The 20,927-nt window shown below is 38.7% G+C and overlaps 1 protein-coding gene across 5 annotated transcripts in view; it reads left to right on the top strand.

Annotated features, from left to right (window-relative positions):
- The window catches only part of Smg7 (SMG7 nonsense mediated mRNA decay factor), an 80,495-nt gene that overhangs the window by 34,232 nt on the left and 25,336 nt on the right, over positions 1-20,927 (top strand). For 4 of the 5 annotated variants that reach the window (XM_045149199.1, XM_004658722.2, XM_012948851.2 and 1 more), the window contains exons 2-9: positions 321-352; positions 4,695-4,812; positions 8,577-8,709; positions 13,912-14,083; positions 15,264-15,335; positions 16,688-16,838; positions 17,186-17,321; positions 20,386-20,548. In XM_045149199.1, coding sequence (XP_045005134.1) covers positions 321-352; positions 4,695-4,812; positions 8,577-8,709; positions 13,912-14,083; positions 15,264-15,335; positions 16,688-16,838; positions 17,186-17,321; positions 20,386-20,548 — 977 coding nt within the window. Of the gene's footprint in view, positions 1-320; positions 353-4,694; positions 4,813-8,576; positions 8,710-13,911; positions 14,084-14,905; positions 15,010-15,263; positions 15,336-16,687; positions 16,839-17,185; positions 17,322-20,385; positions 20,549-20,927 lie in introns of those variants that run through there. The other variant, XM_045149203.1, reaches the window with a different exon arrangement.

The following is a 20,927-nucleotide window of genomic DNA, read 5'->3' as shown; positions in this document are numbered from 1 at the left end:
GCTTGAAGAGTAGAAATTTGAAGCCGTTGTGGTGACCATGATTTGAGAAAGAAAGTAGAATTTTCTCCCAGCATTGAGGGACAAATTTTGAATTTAGTGTTTTCTCTATACAGTCAAATTTGGAGAAAAATGACAAAAAAGTAAAAGGTTTGCAGAAGTCACTGATGCTACTGAAATGGCATCAATTTGTCAAGACTCCCCCATCCCCCGATGCAGGTTGCAGTGCCACGTGTTTAGCCTTATAGTAATACGTTATTTCACTTAATGTTTAGTATTATTTGTTAGTTGTTTCTAACTGATGTTCTTTATTCCCTATTTAGGCAGGCCGAAGTCCTGAAGGCTGACATGACAGGTATTGGCTTGCTTTATTCTTTCCACTACTTATTTTATACTGTTAAATTAATAGGTATATATTTACACTATTTCAGTAAGTGTGGCCAATTGCTAAAAGAGAAAATAACTGTTTGCTTAAAATGTGGCTTAAATACTTGTCAGGGATTTTATGTAACGTGCCACATTGAATCGAATGTTAATTGATGTATGTATAAACATTTAATTTTTATAAACTTTTTGTATAAATTTTTATTTGACATTTTTATACATGTATATAATATATTTTGATCATTATCACCTTTCATTATCTTCTCTTGTCCACCTCTGGTCTTCCCAGTTAGTCCCCTTTGAAGTTGTATGTCACGTGTGTTCTCTCTGTGTGGGTATGTGTGTCTATCTTACACTCAGTTTAATTTGAGTTGCTTTCATGAGCATGAATGGGGTGCTATTTATCAGAGCACATGTAATGTATTAGTGGCTATACCACTGAAGCAGATGTCTTCCCCCATCCCAGCAATGCTAACCTGCAAATAACACTCAGGGAGGGATGGGGGCCTCTTGCCCTCTTCCACCATTCACGAGAAGTCTCACTGAGCTCAGTATTGCACAGGTCCTATGCAAGTAAACACAGCTGCGGTGGGTTGTGAGTGCAGTGGCCATGTCCTGTCCAGAAGACAGTGTTCCACAACTCTTAATGTTATTTCCACTCTCTTTTCCAAGGCTCCCTGAGTCTTGGAGAGTGTGATAGAGATGTCTCAATTTAGCGCTGAGCACTCATGGTCACTTACTCTTAGCATTTTGGTGAGTTTTGAGTCTCCTGTTAGTTACTGCCTACTGTAAAAAGCAGCTTCTCTGACCAGAAGTGAAAGCAACACTAACCTATGGGTATAAATCTAAGTATTTTACAGGGCAACTTGATGGGCATAACATACCCAGTTATCCAAACAACAGTAATAGCTTCCTCCTAGGGCCTATGACCTCCCCAGGGTTTTAGTACCAGGCATGAGTCCCCTCTTGTGGAATGAGCCTCAAATCCTCTATAACAGTTATGCCACCATTGTTCCCAAAGGTACATCTTACCTGGATAGTTTGTTGTATACCATGCAGGGTCTAGAGCTGTTGATGATTTTTCTGTGAAAGCTAGCCAGCAGGAAGGAAGTTTCAAGCTTAGTTTCCAGCTTGATTTCTCTGGGTTCTGCAACCAAATCATAATGTCTTCAGAAGTAGGGTCTTACCTCTGGGACCTTTCTGGTCGGTATCTCACTAGGAGGTATCCTACTCCCAGCACTAGGATTTTCCTTTAATAACTTTTTTTTTTTTTTTTTGGATTTTCAAGGTAGGGTCTCACTCTGGCCCAGAGTGACCAGGAATTAACTATGTAGTCTCAGGGTGGCCTCGAACTCACAGCGATCCCCCCCACCTTTGCCTCCCGAGTGCTGGAATTAAAGGCATGCAACACCACGCATGGCTTCTTTTAAGAACCTTTAATAACAGAGTACTTCTGTTCAAATACCTTTTTTGTTATACATGCATTAATTAACTATTAATTCTCATTTTGTTTAAATATTCTTACTTATTTTTTGAGACAGAGGAAAGAGACAGACAGAGCGAATATGGGCACAGAGGGCCCCCTTGCTACTGCAAAGAAACTCCAGATGTGTGTACCACCTTGTGCATTTTGGCTTTATGTGGGTATTGGGAAATTGAACCTAGGCCCACAGGCTTTGCAAGAAAGTGCCTTTAACAGCTGAACCATCTCTCCAGCCTGGCCTTTTCATATCTTTAGTTTTCATTAACCCTAGTCCCACTCTTCTTCAACTCCTTTCCTCTTTCCCTATCCCCGCTTAAACCATTTCACCACCAGTATTTTACCCCTCTGTTATACCTCATGTTGACTTATTTTATTTTATTTGGGGGCAGGTTGTTATGTAGCCCAGGCTCTTCTCAGACTCCCTATGTAGCTGAGAATGACCTTGAATTTCTAACCAGTCTCTTAATGCCCTAGTGCTTCATTTATAGGTGTGTGCCAACATACCCAGTTTATAAGGTGTTGAGCATCAAACCCAGGGCTTGGTGCATTGCTAGGGAAAAGCACTCCTGTCAACTGACCTACATCCCCTAGCCTAACTTCTTACCGATGATTTAAGATATACATAAAAATAATTCACACCTCATAGATAAAAATGTGTTCAGCTAATGTCTTATACTGGAAAGTGTAATGTCCCAAACTTGAGTAGTAGATAAACCTTCAGAATAAAATATTTGCAGGAAACCTGCATTGGAAATCCATGAAATTCAGCGAGATACCTTGCTCACTTTTCTTACATATCTTCTCTGCATTGAATAATAGCTGTGGTCTTTTTGGAAGAATTTTAGAACTTAGCCCCTGACACAGGCAGATAACTAAGAAATACATGATAAAAACTGCATAGATCACCATGGCCTACCTAGTAGCATATCTTGGTTGTTCTAAAGTGTCAAAAGAGATAGGTGATAATAGATCTCATTCTGATTTTTGAAGACCTAAGTTGTTCATTAAAACCCATGAAGCAGAATTAGATTGCTGTGGTAACCAGCATACCAGCCAAGGTTTATAGTTGAATAGAGTTAAGACAGTGCTATTTCTCTTCCTCATCTTCTAGAGTGCTAGACTAATATTCTAACAGTTTCTGTAATCTACTTACCATATCATTATAGAAGAAGGCAAAGGGGGGAAAGGACTTACAGCACATGACTGTGGCTCCTTCTGTTAATGTGTTAGTATTCAGTATTCACCTTGTGTATTTCAGTGTCAGTATTATGTCCTTGACTTGGCCTTTGAAAATATTGTCTGTATTATATGACAAATACTGCATGGAGCAACATCAAGCTATTTATACCATTTATTTTTATTTATTTTTGGTTTTTCGAGGCAGGGTTTCACTCTAGCCCAGGCTGACCTGGAATTCACTATGTAGTCTCAGGGTGGCCTCGAACTCACAGTAATTCTCCTACCTCTGCCTCCCAAGTGCTGGGATTAAAGGCATGCACCACCATGCCCAGCTTCCATTTACTTTTCCTTTAATATTTTTTCATTTTTATTTATTTATTTGAGAGTGACAGAGAAAGTTGGGGGGGGGGAGAGAATGGGTATACCAGGGCCTTCAACCACTGCAAATGAACTCCAGATGCATGTGCCCCCTTGTGCATCTGGCCAACATGGGTCCTGGGGAATCAAGCCTTGAAATAGGGTCCTTTGGCTGGCTTCACAGGCAAGCACTTAACCACTAAGCCATCTCTCTAGCCCTATACCTTTAGAACATAGGCTAGGGCTGTACTTACGGTAAACTTTAGCTGAGATAATAAATTTATTCATTTGAATGACAGTCTGCTAGATCACAGTTAATGGTCCCCTGTGAGCTTTAACTCAAATACCCAGGAGATTCTGTTGTAATAGTAAACCTCTCCCTACAGCAAAATGGAAATTATGCCATTGTATTGCAGCAAGTTCTTAAGTGAGATTACATAGTTTAACTGATTTTTGGAAATACATGATTGGATAATCCATTATTGCATTTTTCTGTGAAGGCAGTTTATGGTCAGTATTTTAACTGTTTGAGGGGCTGGTAATTAGAGGGACTAATAATGTCTTGCAGGGCTCTGGCAGAAGGTATGGTCCTGGTTTTCCAATATGTGTAGGTAGAGCCTGACTTGCTAATTTTATCCCTTTACCCAGTCCTGCCAGCCCCTTCATACTAAATCATGTGTCCTTTACACTTATTAAAACACTTCTCACTCATGTGGTTTTATTGAGTTGACATACAAAATAAGAATAACCCAAATAACTGGTTGATAGTGAACTGACAGGAAAATTCTACAAGGGAATGTTTGAGCAAAGATAGAGTTTTGAGAGTAAACAGACCAACTTGGTGTAGACCATTATTTCAAGTGGAGTGACTATGAGGTGTATAACTTAGTGTAATAGCAGGCAGAAACCAAAAGCAAAGGATGAACTTGTTTTGTTGTTTGTTGCTTGGAGGTAGGTTTCACTCTAGCTCAGACTGACCTGGAATTCACTATGTAGTCTCAGGGTGGCCTCGAACTCCTAGTAATCCTCCTACCTCTGCCTCCTGAGTGCTGGGATTTTTAAGTAGTCATTTTCATTTTGCAGTATTATTTCAAAGCTAAAAGACAAATAAACTAACTAGATGGCAGAAAAGTGAAAGTCATTTAAAATAAGTACCAGAAAACTTTTGCAGCCATGAATGGAATATTCTTAGAGCATTTGCTTTGGGGAATGGAGAGGGAAGGAATCACTGGTGTGGTATAGTCAAAGTAAGTGACTTATCTGTATATTACTGTGTTTTTATTTCCTTACTCAGATTCTAAGCTGGGTCCAGCTGAAGTCTGGACATCCAGGCAGGCTCTGCAGGACTTGTATCAGAAAATGCTAGTTACTGATTTGGAATACGCTTTAGACAAGAAAGTAGAACAGGATCTGTAAGTATTGTCATTTGGGTTGTTCCTGTAAAATCAGGATTCTCACCAAGGCTTTAAAACTGGTTGGTTGGTTGGTTGGTTTGGGGGGGCGGGTTGGGTGGGAGGATCCATTCTTTTTTTTTTTTTTTTATTGACAACTTCTATACTTACAGAAAATAAACCATAATAATTCCTCCCTTCCCCATATTTTTTAAATATCCCTCAGAGTAAGCTTTTTCTAAGAAATTTCAATATTTGTATTTGAACAAAATATTCAACAGTTAGTAATTTTACAGGTAAGAGGAGAAATGTTTACAGTGGAATCTTATTAAGGGCAATTCTTGTAGAGTATATATATTTTAAAAGTGTGTATTTCAAGTGCTAAGAGTGTTTGATTGTCTGCATTCAGTCCTATATTTAAACCAAGGTGTGTGTGTGTGTGTGTGTGTGTGTGTGTGTGTGTGTAAATGCTTAGAAAAATTTCTTTGACCATTGAGATTCTGTACTTGGTCTTAGCCAGAAGGCTCAAATGTTGATCAACACAATACTTTCTTCAGTGGGAAAATGTATTAGCAATGTAGTGAAAGTCCTTTTTAATCAAAAAATTTCTATCCCCTCCTTAATAAAACTAAAAAAAAAAATATGTGTGTATATTTAGGCTCTTCTGCTTGTTCTTTGTGTGAAGGGTGAAATGACAGATAACCAGGTCCCCAAGTAAACAAACAAAGGCCTCTTGTGAAATACTTTGCCTTATAAATTCGAAGAAAGACATTAGCCTAATGAAAATTTAAAAATTAATTAAGAATATGCTTTCTAGTAATGCCTAATACTCTTTAAGTTGTAATGAACATTGGTATCTTCTATCTTCCTGCCTTTCTTATGCATTGTGTTTTTTAGAAAGTTTAGTTGCAGAGCTAAATAACAATCAGTAAAAATTCATGTCTACAATATTTGGGTCTGAGGTAAGATGTTACTGGAAATACTGAGAAGAGAGACTGACTGACCTCATAAATCATTAAAAAATGTTGGGACTCAAATTTTGATATTGATAGTTACATGTACATTCCTAGTAGACTATAAAACCCTTATTTGTGTTTGTTTTCTTTTTAACCTGCCCTGTAACTTAACAACTTAAAGAGTGACCATATTTCACCAAAACAATTTAAGCTGGTTATGTAACTTTATTACTGAAAAGGCATGTTACAGTCAGGTTTGCATTGCTGGTAGAAATCACCCAACCAAGAGCTGCTTGTGGGAAAAGATTTATTTTGGCTTACAGGCTCCATGGGGAAGCTCCATGATGGCAGGAAAAATGATGGCATGAGCAGAGGGTGGACATCACCCGCTGGCCAACATAAGGTGGACAATAGCAACAGAAGAGTGTGCCACACACTGGCAAGGGAAAACTGGCTATAATACCCATAAGCCTGCCCCCAACAATACACTGCCTCCATGAGGCGTTAATTCCCAAATCTCCATCAGCTGGGATCCTAGCATTCAGAATACCTAAATTTATGGGGAAACACCTGAATCAAACCACATTCTGCCTTTGGCTCCCATAAACTGATAACTATACATGACATAAAATGCAATGCATTCATCCAACTTTAAAAAATAAACATAGTCTTATCAATTCCAATGATATTCATACATCCCCATGTCTAAGATTTTTTAATTGAGCCATAATATCAAAAAATAACCTCAAAAACCCCATAATGGGACAGAATAAACATTCATACTGCAAAAGATGGCATTGGGCATAGTAAAGAAATACTCAATACATGATTTAAACAGGGCAAACATCAAACTCTGTAGATACAAGTCCAACAACTCTAGCCAGTGACAAGTCTCCAAATCCAGTAATTCTAATCAGCAACAAATCTGTGGTAGTCCAATTCTGCCCCTCCAGCTAGGCTACTCATAGTCCTGGAAAAGTTCATCTGGAGCTGGCAGCTTTCTTTAGAAGCCATCTCGTGGTCCTGCTCTCTCCACTGGTTGTCCACTGCAATCCATGATTCATCCTCACAGCTCCATGGGGTCTCCACGCAGGCATCCAGCAAACCTGCTTCACACTGCCCATGGCCCTTTCCAAAACACAAGAGTGTGTTGCAAACTCAATGACCCTCTCTTTCCAGCATTTCTTATACTCCACAATACCAGTTAGGGTGCCAATTTGTTATTCCAGAGGGAAATAAAGAACAGGACACTTCTTGGGCCTTCAGGCCCCTTCAAACAAGTCTACATTTTTCCTGTTGCCCCAGTGAAGGTCAGTTGGCCCAATCTCAATGGTTGTAATCTCTCAAACAATTTACAGGTGAACGGGCAGCAGTTTAGGCCCAAAGATTTCATTTTTTCTGTGCCATATCCCTCTGTTCACCCCAGTCCATTTCTACGCAATGCAACCCTGCACAACTTCTCAGGCCGTAACAGCAAGCCTCTCAAACTGCTTCTAGCCCAGTCCAGGCAGAGTTCTTTCTTACCTTCATAAGCCAAACCTCACAGTCCAAAGTTCTTACTGTATTCAGGTCTTTCAACTCTGAACAAAGTAGTCTGTCAAGCTGTCCTTAGCACTGCAAGGTGTCTCTTAGGCTAAGGTTTCAAATCCTTCCACATTCCTCTTGAAAATCAACTCCAGAAGGCCAAAGCCACACAAGGGAGGTGTCTAGCAGTAATCCCAGTCCTTGGTACCAGGTTCACATTGCTGGTAGAAATCAACCAACCAAGAGCAGCTTGTAGGGAAAAAAGAAGTTTATTTTGGCTTACCGGATTGAGGGGGAAGCTCCATGATGGCAGGGAAACAATGGCATGAGCAGAGGGTGAACATCACTCCCTTGCCAACAGGAGAGTGTGCCAAACACTAGCAAGGGGAAGCTGTTATAACACCTATAAGCCTGCTCCCAACAATACTGTGCCTCCAGGAGGCATTAATTCCCAAATCTCTTACCAGCTGGGAACCTAATGTTCAGAACACCTGAATCAAACCACCACAGGGCATTTTATAACAAAATTTTGGTTTGCCATATTTTGGCATAATGAAATAAATTTGGCTTATATTACATGCTATAAAGAAAAGGCTAATCCATTTATCTGTTTACTTATTTATTTAAGAGAGAGAGAGAGAAAGAGGCAAATAGAGAGTGGGCACTCCAGGACCTTCAGCTGCTGTGCATTAACTCCAGATGCATGTACCACCTTGTGCATCTGGCTTATGTGGGTCCTGGGGAGTTGAACTGGGGTCTTTGACTTTGCAGGCAAATGCCTTAACCACTTAGCTATTTCTCCAGCCCCAAAATGTTAATCCTTGATGAAGGTAAATAAAAAATGTTTAATAGGAATAGAAATGAATGCTTTGGGAAAACGAGATACAGCTTAATATACCCACCCGTCTCAATACATGCCACTTGAATAAGGAATAGTTGGCTATTTTTGGCATGGTTTATAGGAATTTGGTAATCACTTCTTTTTATTTTGATCTTGCTACTATAGTCCTGATGTTGTGCAAAATTCCTAAATAGGTTCTAACCATAGTAGTTCTAAAAGGTTAACAGCTGGAGCCACAGTCTGGTTATTTTGGGGCATTTTGGAAAGTGTCTACTAAGGTTAGTTGGATTCTACTATATGTGTAGCCTTGTTCAAAGAGGAGCATAAAGTTGCTTAAATGAATACCTTAGTGCTGGTTTACTGTTTAGTGTGTTATAACAAATAGTTTTTTCTTGTTCTCAGGGGGACCAGTGTCTGCCCAGTGAGTCACTGCTATACCAAATAGAATTACATTTTGTTTTCAGCTGGAATCATGCCTTTAAGAATCAGATCACAACACTACAAGGCCAAGCAAAGAATCGAGCAAACCCGAATCGGAGTGAAGTTCAGGCAAATCTTTCTCTGTTCCTAGAGGCAGCTAGTGGCTTCTATACTCAGGTGAGTTTTACATTGTATATAAATTCTCATAGTATTGATAGCATTCTGCTCTTTGCACACATTCTTTGTACATGTATATAACCAATATATGGGACATCTGAAGGTTTATCACCTATAATCTCAACTGAATATAGATGTCTAAAATTATTTGCCATGAGATCTTTAAAACATACAAATGGGTGCTGGAGACATGGCTTAGCAGTTAAAGCATTTGCCTGAGAACCCTCAGGACCTAGGTTCGATTTCCCCAGTTCCCATGTAAGCCAGACACACAAAGATGTATCTGGAGTTCGTTTGCAGTGGATAGAAGCCCTGGTGCACCCATTCTCTTATCTGCCTCTCTTACCAATTAAAATAAATAAAATATTTTTAAAAATACAAGTGAGGGCTGGAGAGATGGCTTAGTAGTTAAGGCACATGCCTGTGAAGCCTAAGGACCCAGGTTTGATTTTTCAAGGCCCCAAGTAAGCCAGATGTACAAGGTGGTACATGCGTCTGGAGTTTGTTTGCAGGGGTTAGAGGCCCTGGCACACCCATTCTGTCTCCCCCCGCCCATGTGTGTGTGTGTTATAAATATAAATACTTTAAAAAAAAGTGTTTAATAGAAAGTATAAATGGGTTTGAAGTGTAGTTGAATGTGAATTCACATTCCAGTACTGTGGAAGGAGGTGGGGGTGAGCTTTAGTCTTAGGTGGATAGTTTGCTTTATTAGTGAAATGATGGAAGTAGTTTACACATATTAGAGCAGATGTCAGTTTATGAGTGTAGTCCTTATGAAAGTATAGTTATGGTGTGCCAGGTGCATTTTTGTAATATTTATTAGAATTTCTATGAAATTGAGATCTTTTTAATATGCCTAAGACATGGAGTAGGTTTCACTTTTCCTTTGTGAAAAAAGTTCTGATACAATTTGGTTTTTGTTTGCCTGTTATAGTCTTCTCTATCTGCATTCACAGACAATAGTTACGACCTTCCAAAATAAACACTGGCAAACTTACTTAGTTTTACACTGTGCTAATTTAGGCTTGTCAGGTATCAAGATGACATAACATTTTGTTGTCTTGATCATTGAGACAGTAAACAATGCCTAGTGCCACTAATAATAATAATTCACACAATTTTGTTGTTTGTATGCAGTGCAGATTAAGTTACCCCATTGAGGAAATAGACCAATTCCAAATCATTATGCAGCCTCACAGGCTGAATGAGTTTTGAATTTTAATTACATAGTTGCATGCCTTTGACAAATAAGCTAAGGAATAACATACTCAGATTTGCATTTGTGCGTGTGTGCACGTGCACTTGTGAGTTGATGTGTGCATTCCAAGGCACACGTGGAAGATCAGAGGACATAGAGATGTGGATTCTCTCCTTCCACCTCCTGAGGTTCAGGGTCTTTTCTTCTTGTTGTTGTTCACTCTTGTGTTCGCCAGGCTGGTCTGCAAACTTCTAGGAAATTGTCCCGTCTCTACCTGTCATCTTGTCTTCACGGTGCTGGGGTTACAGGTGTTCACCATGCCTTCAGCTTTCACATGGGGTGTGGGGATCCAAATTTGAATATTCAGGTTTGAGTGATAAGCTGTATTCAATGAACCATCTCTCTGACCTCTCACTTTGAAGTTTTAAAATGTTACTCTGCAACCAGATGTGATGGCCCATACCTGAATCCCAGCACTTGGAAGAGGGAGGTAGAGGGATCACTGCAAGTTATAGATGAACTTGGTCTACATGTTGAGTTCCAACCAGAGCTACATACCAATATCCTGTCTTGATCCCAGAAACCACTTCCCTGTATCCCCAAACAGATTTTAGAGTCAAGAATGGAAGCTAGGAGCTGGCAAAATGGCTTAGTGGTTAATGGCACTGACCAAGATTCAACTCCCCAGGACCAACATAAAGCCAGATGCACAAAGTGGAATATGTGTCTGAAGTTTGCTATTGCAAAAGGCCCTGGTACACTCATTTATTCCCTCCCTCTCTCCTTTCTCTTTCTCTCACTATTTGCTCACAAATAAAAGCTAGCTAGAGTGCTAATGAAGTGATAGAAAGAAACAGTTTCGAAGTAAAGTCTGTAAGATTTCCTCTGGTGGATTAGATTTGTGGAGTCAGTAATGGAGAGTCAAAGCTGATAGCAACAAGAACAGATAGTTGAATGGTTGTACTGGGGAAAGCAAATTTGTCCACATTAGTTAGATGCTTCTTATGGATTTCTTTACATTATTTATTTATTTATTTGGGAGTGACAGAGAAAGAGAGAATGAATGGGTGCACCAAGGCCTCCAGCCACTGTGAAGGAACTCCAGATGCATGTGCCACCTTGTGCATCTGGCTTGTATGGGTCCTAGGAAATTGAACCTGGGTCCTTATATTTTGTAGGCTAGTACCTTAGCCAATAAGCCATTTCTCCAGTCCTTAGTTTTTTGTTTTTTTAATGCATCAAGGAACACAATAAGAAACACAAGAAAAAAAAGCGGGGAGCAAAAAAGAATACATTACTGTTAAGTTTCTATGTTAGTATAACATGGGATATTATGTACTTTCATAGCCCTTTGTTCTTGGCATAGAGTGAATTTCTAGGAGAAATGGGATAATTCAAATATAACTAATGAATAAGATTCCAGGAACTGTACAGTAATGCTATAATTGTAATTAATTGTAATAGTTGAACAATTTATTGACCAGGTGTTCTTGGCTGCCTGATCTGTAGAGAGTAGATTCCATGTTTGATTTTGTTCTGGGATTTTTGAGACCTTCAAGAGGCATGAATTATTCAGCCTCTAGCTTTATGAATACCTACTAGTCAGGAACTACAGTATAAGGAAGTAATTAACTTCTTAGCTACCCAACTAGATTTAGGAAATATCAGTCCTGTAAAGTACATTAGAGTCACCAATAGGTTATAGTTTTAACAGAATAATTGACAAATATACTTTTATTCAACTTAGGAAATAATTTTTCCTTTTTGGCTGTTTGGCTTGTTACTGCCTTTGAACTAAACAGCTCTTGTTCTCAGAACCCTTGTGTCAGTCAGTAGCTTCTTTATCTCTACTTACAATTCCAGATTGCAAGTAGACATTCATTACAAAACCTTCCTAGGTAACATTTCAACTAGATTTGATGTACTCTTTGCTGTAGTCCTTTTCTCTTGCTAGATGTTTAGACTTGTCTAGTTTTCTAGTCTGTTCTTCCAGTACCTACTGAACTCATTGCTTTGTCCTCTCATGTTTTCTTGTCACTCCACAGTTGCATGTTTTTGTTACTGTTGTTTCTCTTTTTGTTCCTGTGCTGAATACCTTTTTGTTTCCTGACTCTACTTGAGGTATTAACTTGTTCATCTAATTTTATATTGGCAAAAGTTTGGGCAATTACAAATGTACAGATACAAGGAAAGATGAAGTAGATAATTCCTATGCTTAGTTAGAAAAGACACACAGGGTTTATATATTCAGTTTTAGAAATAGTCTTTGTCTTAGGGAAAAGATGGAAACTTTGGGGATTTTGTTGTTGTTGTTGTCACTGTTTTAAGGTAGGATTTCACTCTAACCCAGGGTGACCTGGAATTTACTGTGAAGTCTCAGGGTGGTCTTGAACTCACAGTGAGCCTCCTACCTCTACCTCCTAACTGGTGGGATTAAAGGCAGACACCACTCTTGAGTTGGGTTCTTCAGTGTGCTTTGTTTCATAGTGTAAATTCTGTGCATGTTTGGAAGATTGGTGATAGAATTGTGATGTTTCTGCTTCTGTAACCATAGTTTGTCAACATCATATGACATTTCTGTTTTTACATCCTCATCTATAAAACTAGAACTTTATACCAACATGCACTGCGTTGCTACTCATTTGTCCCAACAGTATAAAACGCATGTCAGATCTAGAGAATGAAGCCCATGATAAATGCTGTATATTTTGTTACATATCATGCTTTCTCCCTCCCTAATTTCCTTGCCTGTCTTCCTAACTTGCCTATTTGACTAAGAGCTATTTAAGGACACAGTTTTGTATCTCTTGTTCCCATGTGTCTGACAGGCAGATATTTGGGTAAATGTATTTGTAAGTAGAGATTAGAATACATGAGAACAGACTGTGAAGAACATGAGGGAGAACAAGATCCAAATCTTGGCAAGGTGGGAGGAAAGAAGCCTTTGAATGAAGGAAACCAAACAGGATGATTGGAGAAGGTCAGTGCATAGCCATTAGATGGGCTATTGTAAATGCAACCTAGAGATCCAATATGATGATGGTTAAAAAAAGGCATTATATTTAGCTACTATATGGAAAGTGATTGTTGGTTGACACTTTGAATAGACCAGTGGTGGATAGTTGATAGGAAAGAAGGAATTTATATGGAAGTCAGGTGGAAGTGGATTAAGGAATAGGTAGGAGCTAAGAAAGTAAACAAGGAAATATGGACTCCTTTGGGGAAGTCTAGTTGAGAAGAGGGAGACATGTTGCTGGGAAAGAATTTAGGGCCAACGAAGCCATCTCTCCAAACCACAATAGCAGTTTTTTAAAAGTCTATTTTCATGAATAGCATTTTTAGACAAATTCAGAAAGCAAAGAAAGCATGAAATTACCTATTTACTTCACTCTCAAAAACACATAAAACTCGGGCTAGAGAGATGGCTTACCAGTTAAGTCACTTGCCAAAGGACCTCAGTTCGATTCCCCAGGACCCATGTAAATCAGATGCATAAGGTGGCACATGCATCTGGAGTTCATTTGCAATGGCTAGAGGCCATTCTCTCTCTCCCTCCCTCCGTGTCTTTCTATCAAATAAATAAATTAATAAAAATAAAATATTTTTTAAAAACTGCTCTTGTTACGCTAAAATCCTAAAATTGTTTGATATTTGAAAATTCAAACTATATGATTTATAATGCATGTACTAATTATCCTATAAGGTTTACCATTTAATTTTCTTACAGTTATTATTCAAGGCTGAACAGTATGTGATACCTTTATTTTGTTGTTTTGTTTTTCAAGGAAGGGTCTCGTTGTAGCCCAGGCTGACCTGGAATTCACTGTGTAGTCTCATGGTGGCCTTGAACTCACAGTGATCCTCTTACCTTTGCCTCTCAAGTACCAGGATTAAAGGCATATGCCACCACACCCAGCTATGATACTTTGATATATATCTAATAATGTAGAAACTTTACTGGTAGAACATTTCTGACGTTACTAAATATTTCGTCTTTCTTTTAGTTATTACAAGAACTGTGTACAGTGTTTAATGTAGATTTGCCGTGCCGTGTGAAGTCTTCCCAACTGGGAATTATTAGCAATAAACAGACGCATACCAGCGCCATAGTGAAGCCACAGTCTAGCTCCTGTTCCTATATCTGCCAGCACTGCCTCGTCCACCTTGGAGACATTGGTGAGCCTTTGCTATGGAGGAGTTGATAGTCCATTCATCTTTTCTTTGGAATAGTCATAGGGAAGAAGCTCCTCATTTAATCTTAGTATGCACATGCAATTTACATTGTTATATGAGGAAACTATAAAATTTACTTTTAGGAACTTACAACTTTGGTTTGAGATTGGCAGAGGTTTGGTGGAAATAATTTTCATGTGAATATTTAAATGTTATTCAGACTTTATTCAGGTTTAGGCAAATAACATCAAAAATGTAATCAAAACTATATTTATCATTGTGATACCATGGTATCTTTTAAGTTTCCAAGTCTGTATTCTTTTGGAATAGATAGGGTTTGTAAATTCTGTTAGAGCTAGATTGCCTTTTCCCCTTCCTACTAGTACACTAAAAGCTCATTTTAAATCTTGCTTCCTTTTAAAAGTTAAATTTGCATTTCTATTATGTATTTTATCTGGGAATATAACTTATTTCTGTTCATTCCTTTAAGGTGACCTTAAAAGGTTATAAAACAAATTAACTATAGGATTATGTTTTGCTTGTCCTCTAATAAGGAATGAGGAACATTATTTTAAATTAGAAGAGTGTAGCTCTCATATATCAGTGACTCTATGAAGGGTCATATCACAGCAGTAGTGGGTGCCACAGGGAGTTCTGGTGGGGTGTGTTTAGGTTGTTTTATGTTAAATGGATTCTTTGCACACACATACTTGATACTACAATGAATAGGAGGCATTTTTCAAAATCACTTTATAAGATATTGAAGAAATACATAATTTTCAGATCATATTGTATAGTGTTTTGTTGTTTTGTTTTGTTTTTAAGTGCCATATAACTCACCCCTTCTTGTGGGCCGGCTCCAGGTCACCAGCATAGTCCATAGTGGGAGCTGGTGATGCATGACACTGGAGGACCAGAATGGGGGCTAGGTAAGCTTGAACATTGGTTACATGCTGAATGTCCCAAATAGGGAAGGCTGGATGGACACTTCACACATAATCCTATAGTTAATTTGTTTTAAGTATTTTCTATCTTTAATAATCTTTACATTAATTTTAATATCTTTATTGTCTTTAGACTTTAAAACTCTAGCTGTTTTGGAAATGCCCTACTGGTGGTTTTTATGTGTGCGTGTTTGTGTATAGGAGGTTTTTAAACCACGTTTTCTTTTTGTCACTTTCAGCTCGATACAGAAACCAGACCAGCCAGGCAGAGTCCTACTATAGGCATGCAGCTCAGCTTGTCCCCTCCAATGGTGAGTGGGCCTACCGCCTTCAGATTGACTGTGTCACTTTGTTCTTAGTGATACAGCACGTAATTAGAGCCTCTTTCAAGTTTATAAAAGCACTAGATACTGAATTTGGTGTTGAGTCATATTTCCCTTTTAACTGTACTTTGCATGTAACCAAGAAGAATCTTTTCTCTTTTCTTGCCATTTGAGGCTGGGGAACAGGCAGGCAGATAGAGAGAATGGGCACACCAGGGCCTCTAGCAACTGCAAACGAACTCCAGATCCATGTGCTACATTGTACATCTGGCTTATGTGGATACTGGGGAATCAAACCTAGGTACTTAGGCTTCGCAGACAAGCACCTTAATCACTAATCTGGCCCGCTTTTATTCTTAATAAAGTAATATAATGGAATAATGCAATCTAATAGTACTTCTAGAACTTGGCTTCCCTAAGTACCTGTAGAACAATTACTTCTCATGTTACCATTTTCCCTGTAGAAATAGTATCAGTCACCTAAAACATAACATTTTCATGGCCCCAGAATAGGCATTCTTGAATTAAGTAAGTTAGCAGCAGATATTTGGGGATATAACTACTCATGCCAAACCATCTTTAGATTCTAGGGGAAAAAAATTAAAGCAGAGTTGGCTGGCTAGCTGCACTGTCCATTTTACATTATGTCTGTAGCTGTTATCACAGCTCAATAGCAGGGCTAAATGGTTGTCATGAGGCCTATAACCTGCAAAACCAAATAGATTTACTAGCTAGCCTTTTCTGAAGCCTTTTTGTATTCTCCGTCCTAAATATACACCTTCTTGTTTCTGGACAGCATCTAGCCTTAAAGGCCAGTGTGACCTAGAACTCTTGATCCTTCTTGTCTTAGCCTTCCAGATATTGGGATTACAGGTTGTGCTACCATGCCCTGTTTAATTCTGACATTTTATTGTTTGTTTGTTTGTTGTATTTAGAGATAGGGTTTTGCTCTAGCCCAGGCTGACCTGAAATTATTTTTATTTATTTATTTATTTGAGAGAGAGAGAAAATGAAAATGAGCAAGCCAGGACTTTCACCCACTGCAATGAACTCCAGATGCATACACCACCTTGTGCATCTGGCATACGTGGGTCCTGGGGAATTGAACCTGGGTCTTTAGGCTTTGCAGCCAAGTGCTTTCACGCTAAACCATCTCTCCAGCCCTGATTCTGACTTCTTAACCTGCACATGATAGTGTGCTCATCACAGAAGTGGGCTCTTTCACATTATGGCCATTTTATGTTAGATTAAAATAGGAATGTGACTGACCCACTATTAATTTAAGGATTGAACTAAGCATTTGTATTTTGATTATTTCTTGGGTAACTTTTCTCCTTTAGGTCAGCCTTACAATCAGTTGGCTATCTTAGCTTCTTCCAAAGGAGACCACCTGACCACCATTTTTTACTACTGCAGAAGCATTGCTGTGAAATTCCCTTTCCCAGCTGCCTCCACTAATCTACAAAAAGCACTTTCTAAAGCACTGGAAAGGTAGGGTTGACTTTTTTCCTAGAGGACTTTGTATGAATTAGAACCTAATTACTTCCCAGTTTGGCATGCAGGAACTAATGGCCAATGACTTCATCGTTTGTCTGTTTCTAAGCTGTAGCTAGAGTATAATCATCTTGTGTGTGGTTACTGAATTTTATCAGATGTTTTCTTTGTTCCACCTGGAATACTGACTCGTTACAGTTGTAGTTGAAAAGTTACATGTAAAACCCTCTCCTTATGTATCTGATGCTCAGATCATTGTTTTTTATTATAAACCACATCTTCTTTTGAAGGGGTTTTGCCTACTTTATTGATTAAGATTCATGGAAGTTTTTCTTTCATTTCAGCCGGGATGAGGTGAAAACCAAATGGGGTGTTTCCGACTTCATCAAGGCCTTTATTAAATTCCACGGCCACGTATACTTGAGTAAGAGCCTGGACAAGTTGAGCCCTCTTCGAGAGAAATTGGAAGAACAGTTTAAGGTTAAATTTTAAAATAGGATATTTTTATATTGCCTAAAAATAGGAATACTTTGGTTAAACGAATGTCAAAAGAAGAAACACATAATTCCATCTTAATTTTTTAAGTACTGCTTTAAGTGGGTTTTGTATTGATAGGATTCTGTCACATACTTGGTTCATGTTGCCATCTTGTACGTATGTTCATTATTATTATTATTATACTTGTATCCATCAGGATTTGTTATAGTTTGAAGGAAAGCAGTGAGAATTTCATGCATCAGAAATGCATTTTACTAATATTTGTAGATAAGATTAAGTAACCTTTGTTCTGTTTATATGAAAATGGTCGTTTAGAAATGAACAATTTGCCGGGCGTGGTAGCACATGCCTTTAATTCCAGCACTTGGGAGGCAGAGGTAAGGAGGATCGCCATGAGTTCAAGGCCATTCTGAGACAACATAGTGAATTCCAGGTCGGCCTGAGCTAGAGTGAGACCCAACCTCAGAAAAAAAAAAAAAGAAAAGAAAGAAAGAAATGAACAATTTAAATGTATAATACGTAAAATATGAGAGTCAAAGTTAACTGCTGACTTAAAAAAAAAAAAAACATTTGCAAGAAGAGAGGGAGAGAGCAAGTACGCACATGCATGCGCACCAGGGCCTCTAGCTGCTGCAAAATAATATAGTATGTGAAGCTGTTTAACCTCAGATAGGGCTTTTAAAGACATTAATTTAATTAATTAATTTATTCATTTGCAAGCACAGAGAGAATGGGTGCACCAGAGGGCTTCCAGCCACTGCAAATGAACTCCAGGTGCATGTACCACTTTGTGCATCTGGCTTTATATGGGTACTGGGAAATTGAATCCAGGTTGTTAGGCTATGCAGACAAGCATCTTAACTGCTGAGCCATCTCAAATCTAAATAAGTTTTGTTGAACTAGCAGTCTAACCTTTGTAAATGATTAGCTTATTTAGAATGCTGTATGTATAGCTTGAGGGAAAATTTTTATGGCAAAATTCTATAGATTTTTAGGAAGTTGTGAGGAAAGGAAAGAGAACTACTTAATGCCTTTAGATGTATACAGTGGCATGGCAGCTTGTATGGAGGCTTCACTCATGATTGAAAGAGTGAAGCAAAATGGAGTTTTCCTCCAGTAATGTGAAAGACCTTGTTTAGCATCATGATCTTACTCTTTGTATTTCAGGCCCGCTCCTAAGTTCAAGCAGAAAACAAAAGCCTCAGACTATAGTTAGAGGCAATTGTGAATTTCTGCCGTGGTCCAATCTTCTACTACTGCCAGTCAGTCAGTAAGAGTTGTTTTGAGCTTTAGCTTTTTGAGATAACATCTCCTGGTAGCTCACTCTGGCCTTGAAGTCACTATGTAGATCACACTGGCCTCAAACTTACTGCAAACTAAGAATCATCCCATTTCAGTCTCCCAAGTGCTGGGATTATAGTACTAAGCCACTATGTCTGATAAATTATTATTTCTTACCTCAAGGCTAATGATGGTTAAACCTGCTGTCTTCAGAATTTTTCCTGGGAAGAGAGGGAGGCTGACTACAGCAAATATATCTATTCAAGTAGCTGTCTTCTTTGTTAGGGACTTCCATTTGAAAAGTCTTGTATGCGAGGCAATCGAAAACTATTACAGAGATAGTAAAGCAGAAAGCTAACTAAGTCGGGCCACCAGCTAGGTGCACCCAGGTGACATCTTCGCTGCCTACAGGTATCTATGAACACATTAATCAAGTCAATAAAATTTGATAAAAATCATACATGTACTTTTCTAAGGAAAATGTCAGTGTGATAATTGTAGAAAGAACCTAATTACTGTTTCAGTAAGTCATTCATGTAATGTTTCTGAGTATGTCTTGCTTTGCCTTGCTTATAAATGTTTCTTTAAATGTGCCAAACCTTTGATAGTGAAAAATTTAGGACAAATCTTTGAAGTCATGCTTTTTGTATCAAAAATTCAAAGAAATACTTGAGTCTTTTTGCTTGAAATTTTTTCAGTACATTTATCTGCTTCTAACCATTTGTCCTAATTAAACATTTTCATGTGTATGCATCACGTATAAAACAACTTCTAAGCCAGGCATGATGATGCACGCCTTTAATTCCAGCACTTGAGAGGCAGAGGTAGGAGGATTGCCATGAGTTTGAGGCCACCCTGAGACTACGTAGTGAATTCCAGGTCAGCTTGGGCTTCAGCAAGACCCTACCTCAAAAAAGAACAATAATAACAAAAACAACTTGTAACAGATTGAAATGTATACATTTGTATACACTATGCCCCCCCAAAAAACACAAAAAGTACAAGTTGTCATTTTATATTAAAGAAATGCATGGGTAAAGAGTGTTTGGGGAAATGACTGTACAGTTAAAGCACCTGCTTATGGGCCTGGGTTTATTTTCCCAACACCCACATGATGCTAGGTGGATGTTATGTGAAGTGGCAAGAGAACCTGACTGTGTGTATGTGTGTGTGTGCGCTCACACACACATAAATTTTTTTTTTTAAGTACAATCTCTTAGCCAGACATGGCACACACCTTTAATCCTAGCACTTGGGAGTCCCAGGTAGCAGGTCAGCCTGGGCTTGAGTGAAGCCCTACCTTGAAAAACCAAACCAAAAAAAACCAAAACAAAATATATACATATATATACACATACATACACACATACACAGTTTCTTGGGGCAAAATGTTTGTCCAAGAAACAGCTCAAATAAGTCAGAAGTGTCTTAACTTCATTAATTCAGAGTTGAGTGTCTTGGGAACAGTCAGACCCAGTTAAAATACAGTTCAAAGCTGGTTGTGGTGGCACACACCTTTGATCCCAGCCCTCGGGAGGCAGAGGCGGGAGGATTGCCCTGAGTTCGAGGCCACCCTGAGAAACTACATAGTGAATTCTAGGTCAACCTGGGCTAGAGCGAGACCCTACCTTAAAAAAGAGACAGTTCACTCATCTATAATTCTATTATCCATGTGACTCTAAATATAGACCACCAATTTATTTCTCTTATCTAAGATGGCTCTTGCTCTTCATAATATATTCTGTATTTTTGTCTCCTTTTGCAGAGGCTGCTCTTCCAAAAAGCTTTCAATTCTCAGCAGTTAGTTCATGTCACTGTCATTAACCTGTTTCAACTCCATCACCTTCGTGACTTTAGCAATGAAACGGAGCAGCATAGTTACAGCCAAGATGAGCAGCTATGCTGGACACAGTTGCTAGCCCTCTTTAGTAAGTATTAAATCATTTAACTTTAACAGATGTTGTCTTCTTGCAAAAGCATTTTTATGAATGCATCCAAGTAGTGTCGTGTGAAAATGTGTCCTGTATTCCTTAATACTGAATCAGGAAACATAAACCGTAAATCTCACACAATTTGTTTATCATCTTTTTTTTTTGGTGCTGGGATTAAAGGTGTGTACCACCACGCCTGGCCCTCTCATACAATTTATGTATGACATTTTTAAAATTTTTTGTTTATTCATTTGAGAGCTAAGATAAAGAGACAGACAGAGAGAATGGATGCGCCAGGGCCTCCAGCCACTGCAAAGGAACTCCAGATGTGCGCGTCTGGCTAACGTGGGTCCTGGGGAATCAAGCTTCGAACCGG

Source organism: Jaculus jaculus, chromosome 1 (genome assembly GCF_020740685.1).
Source record: "Jaculus jaculus isolate mJacJac1 chromosome 1, mJacJac1.mat.Y.cur, whole genome shotgun sequence".
NCBI classification, from domain to species: Eukaryota; Metazoa; Chordata; class Mammalia; order Rodentia; family Dipodidae; genus Jaculus; species Jaculus jaculus.
This window is presented reverse-complemented; position numbering and strand designations above follow the sequence as displayed.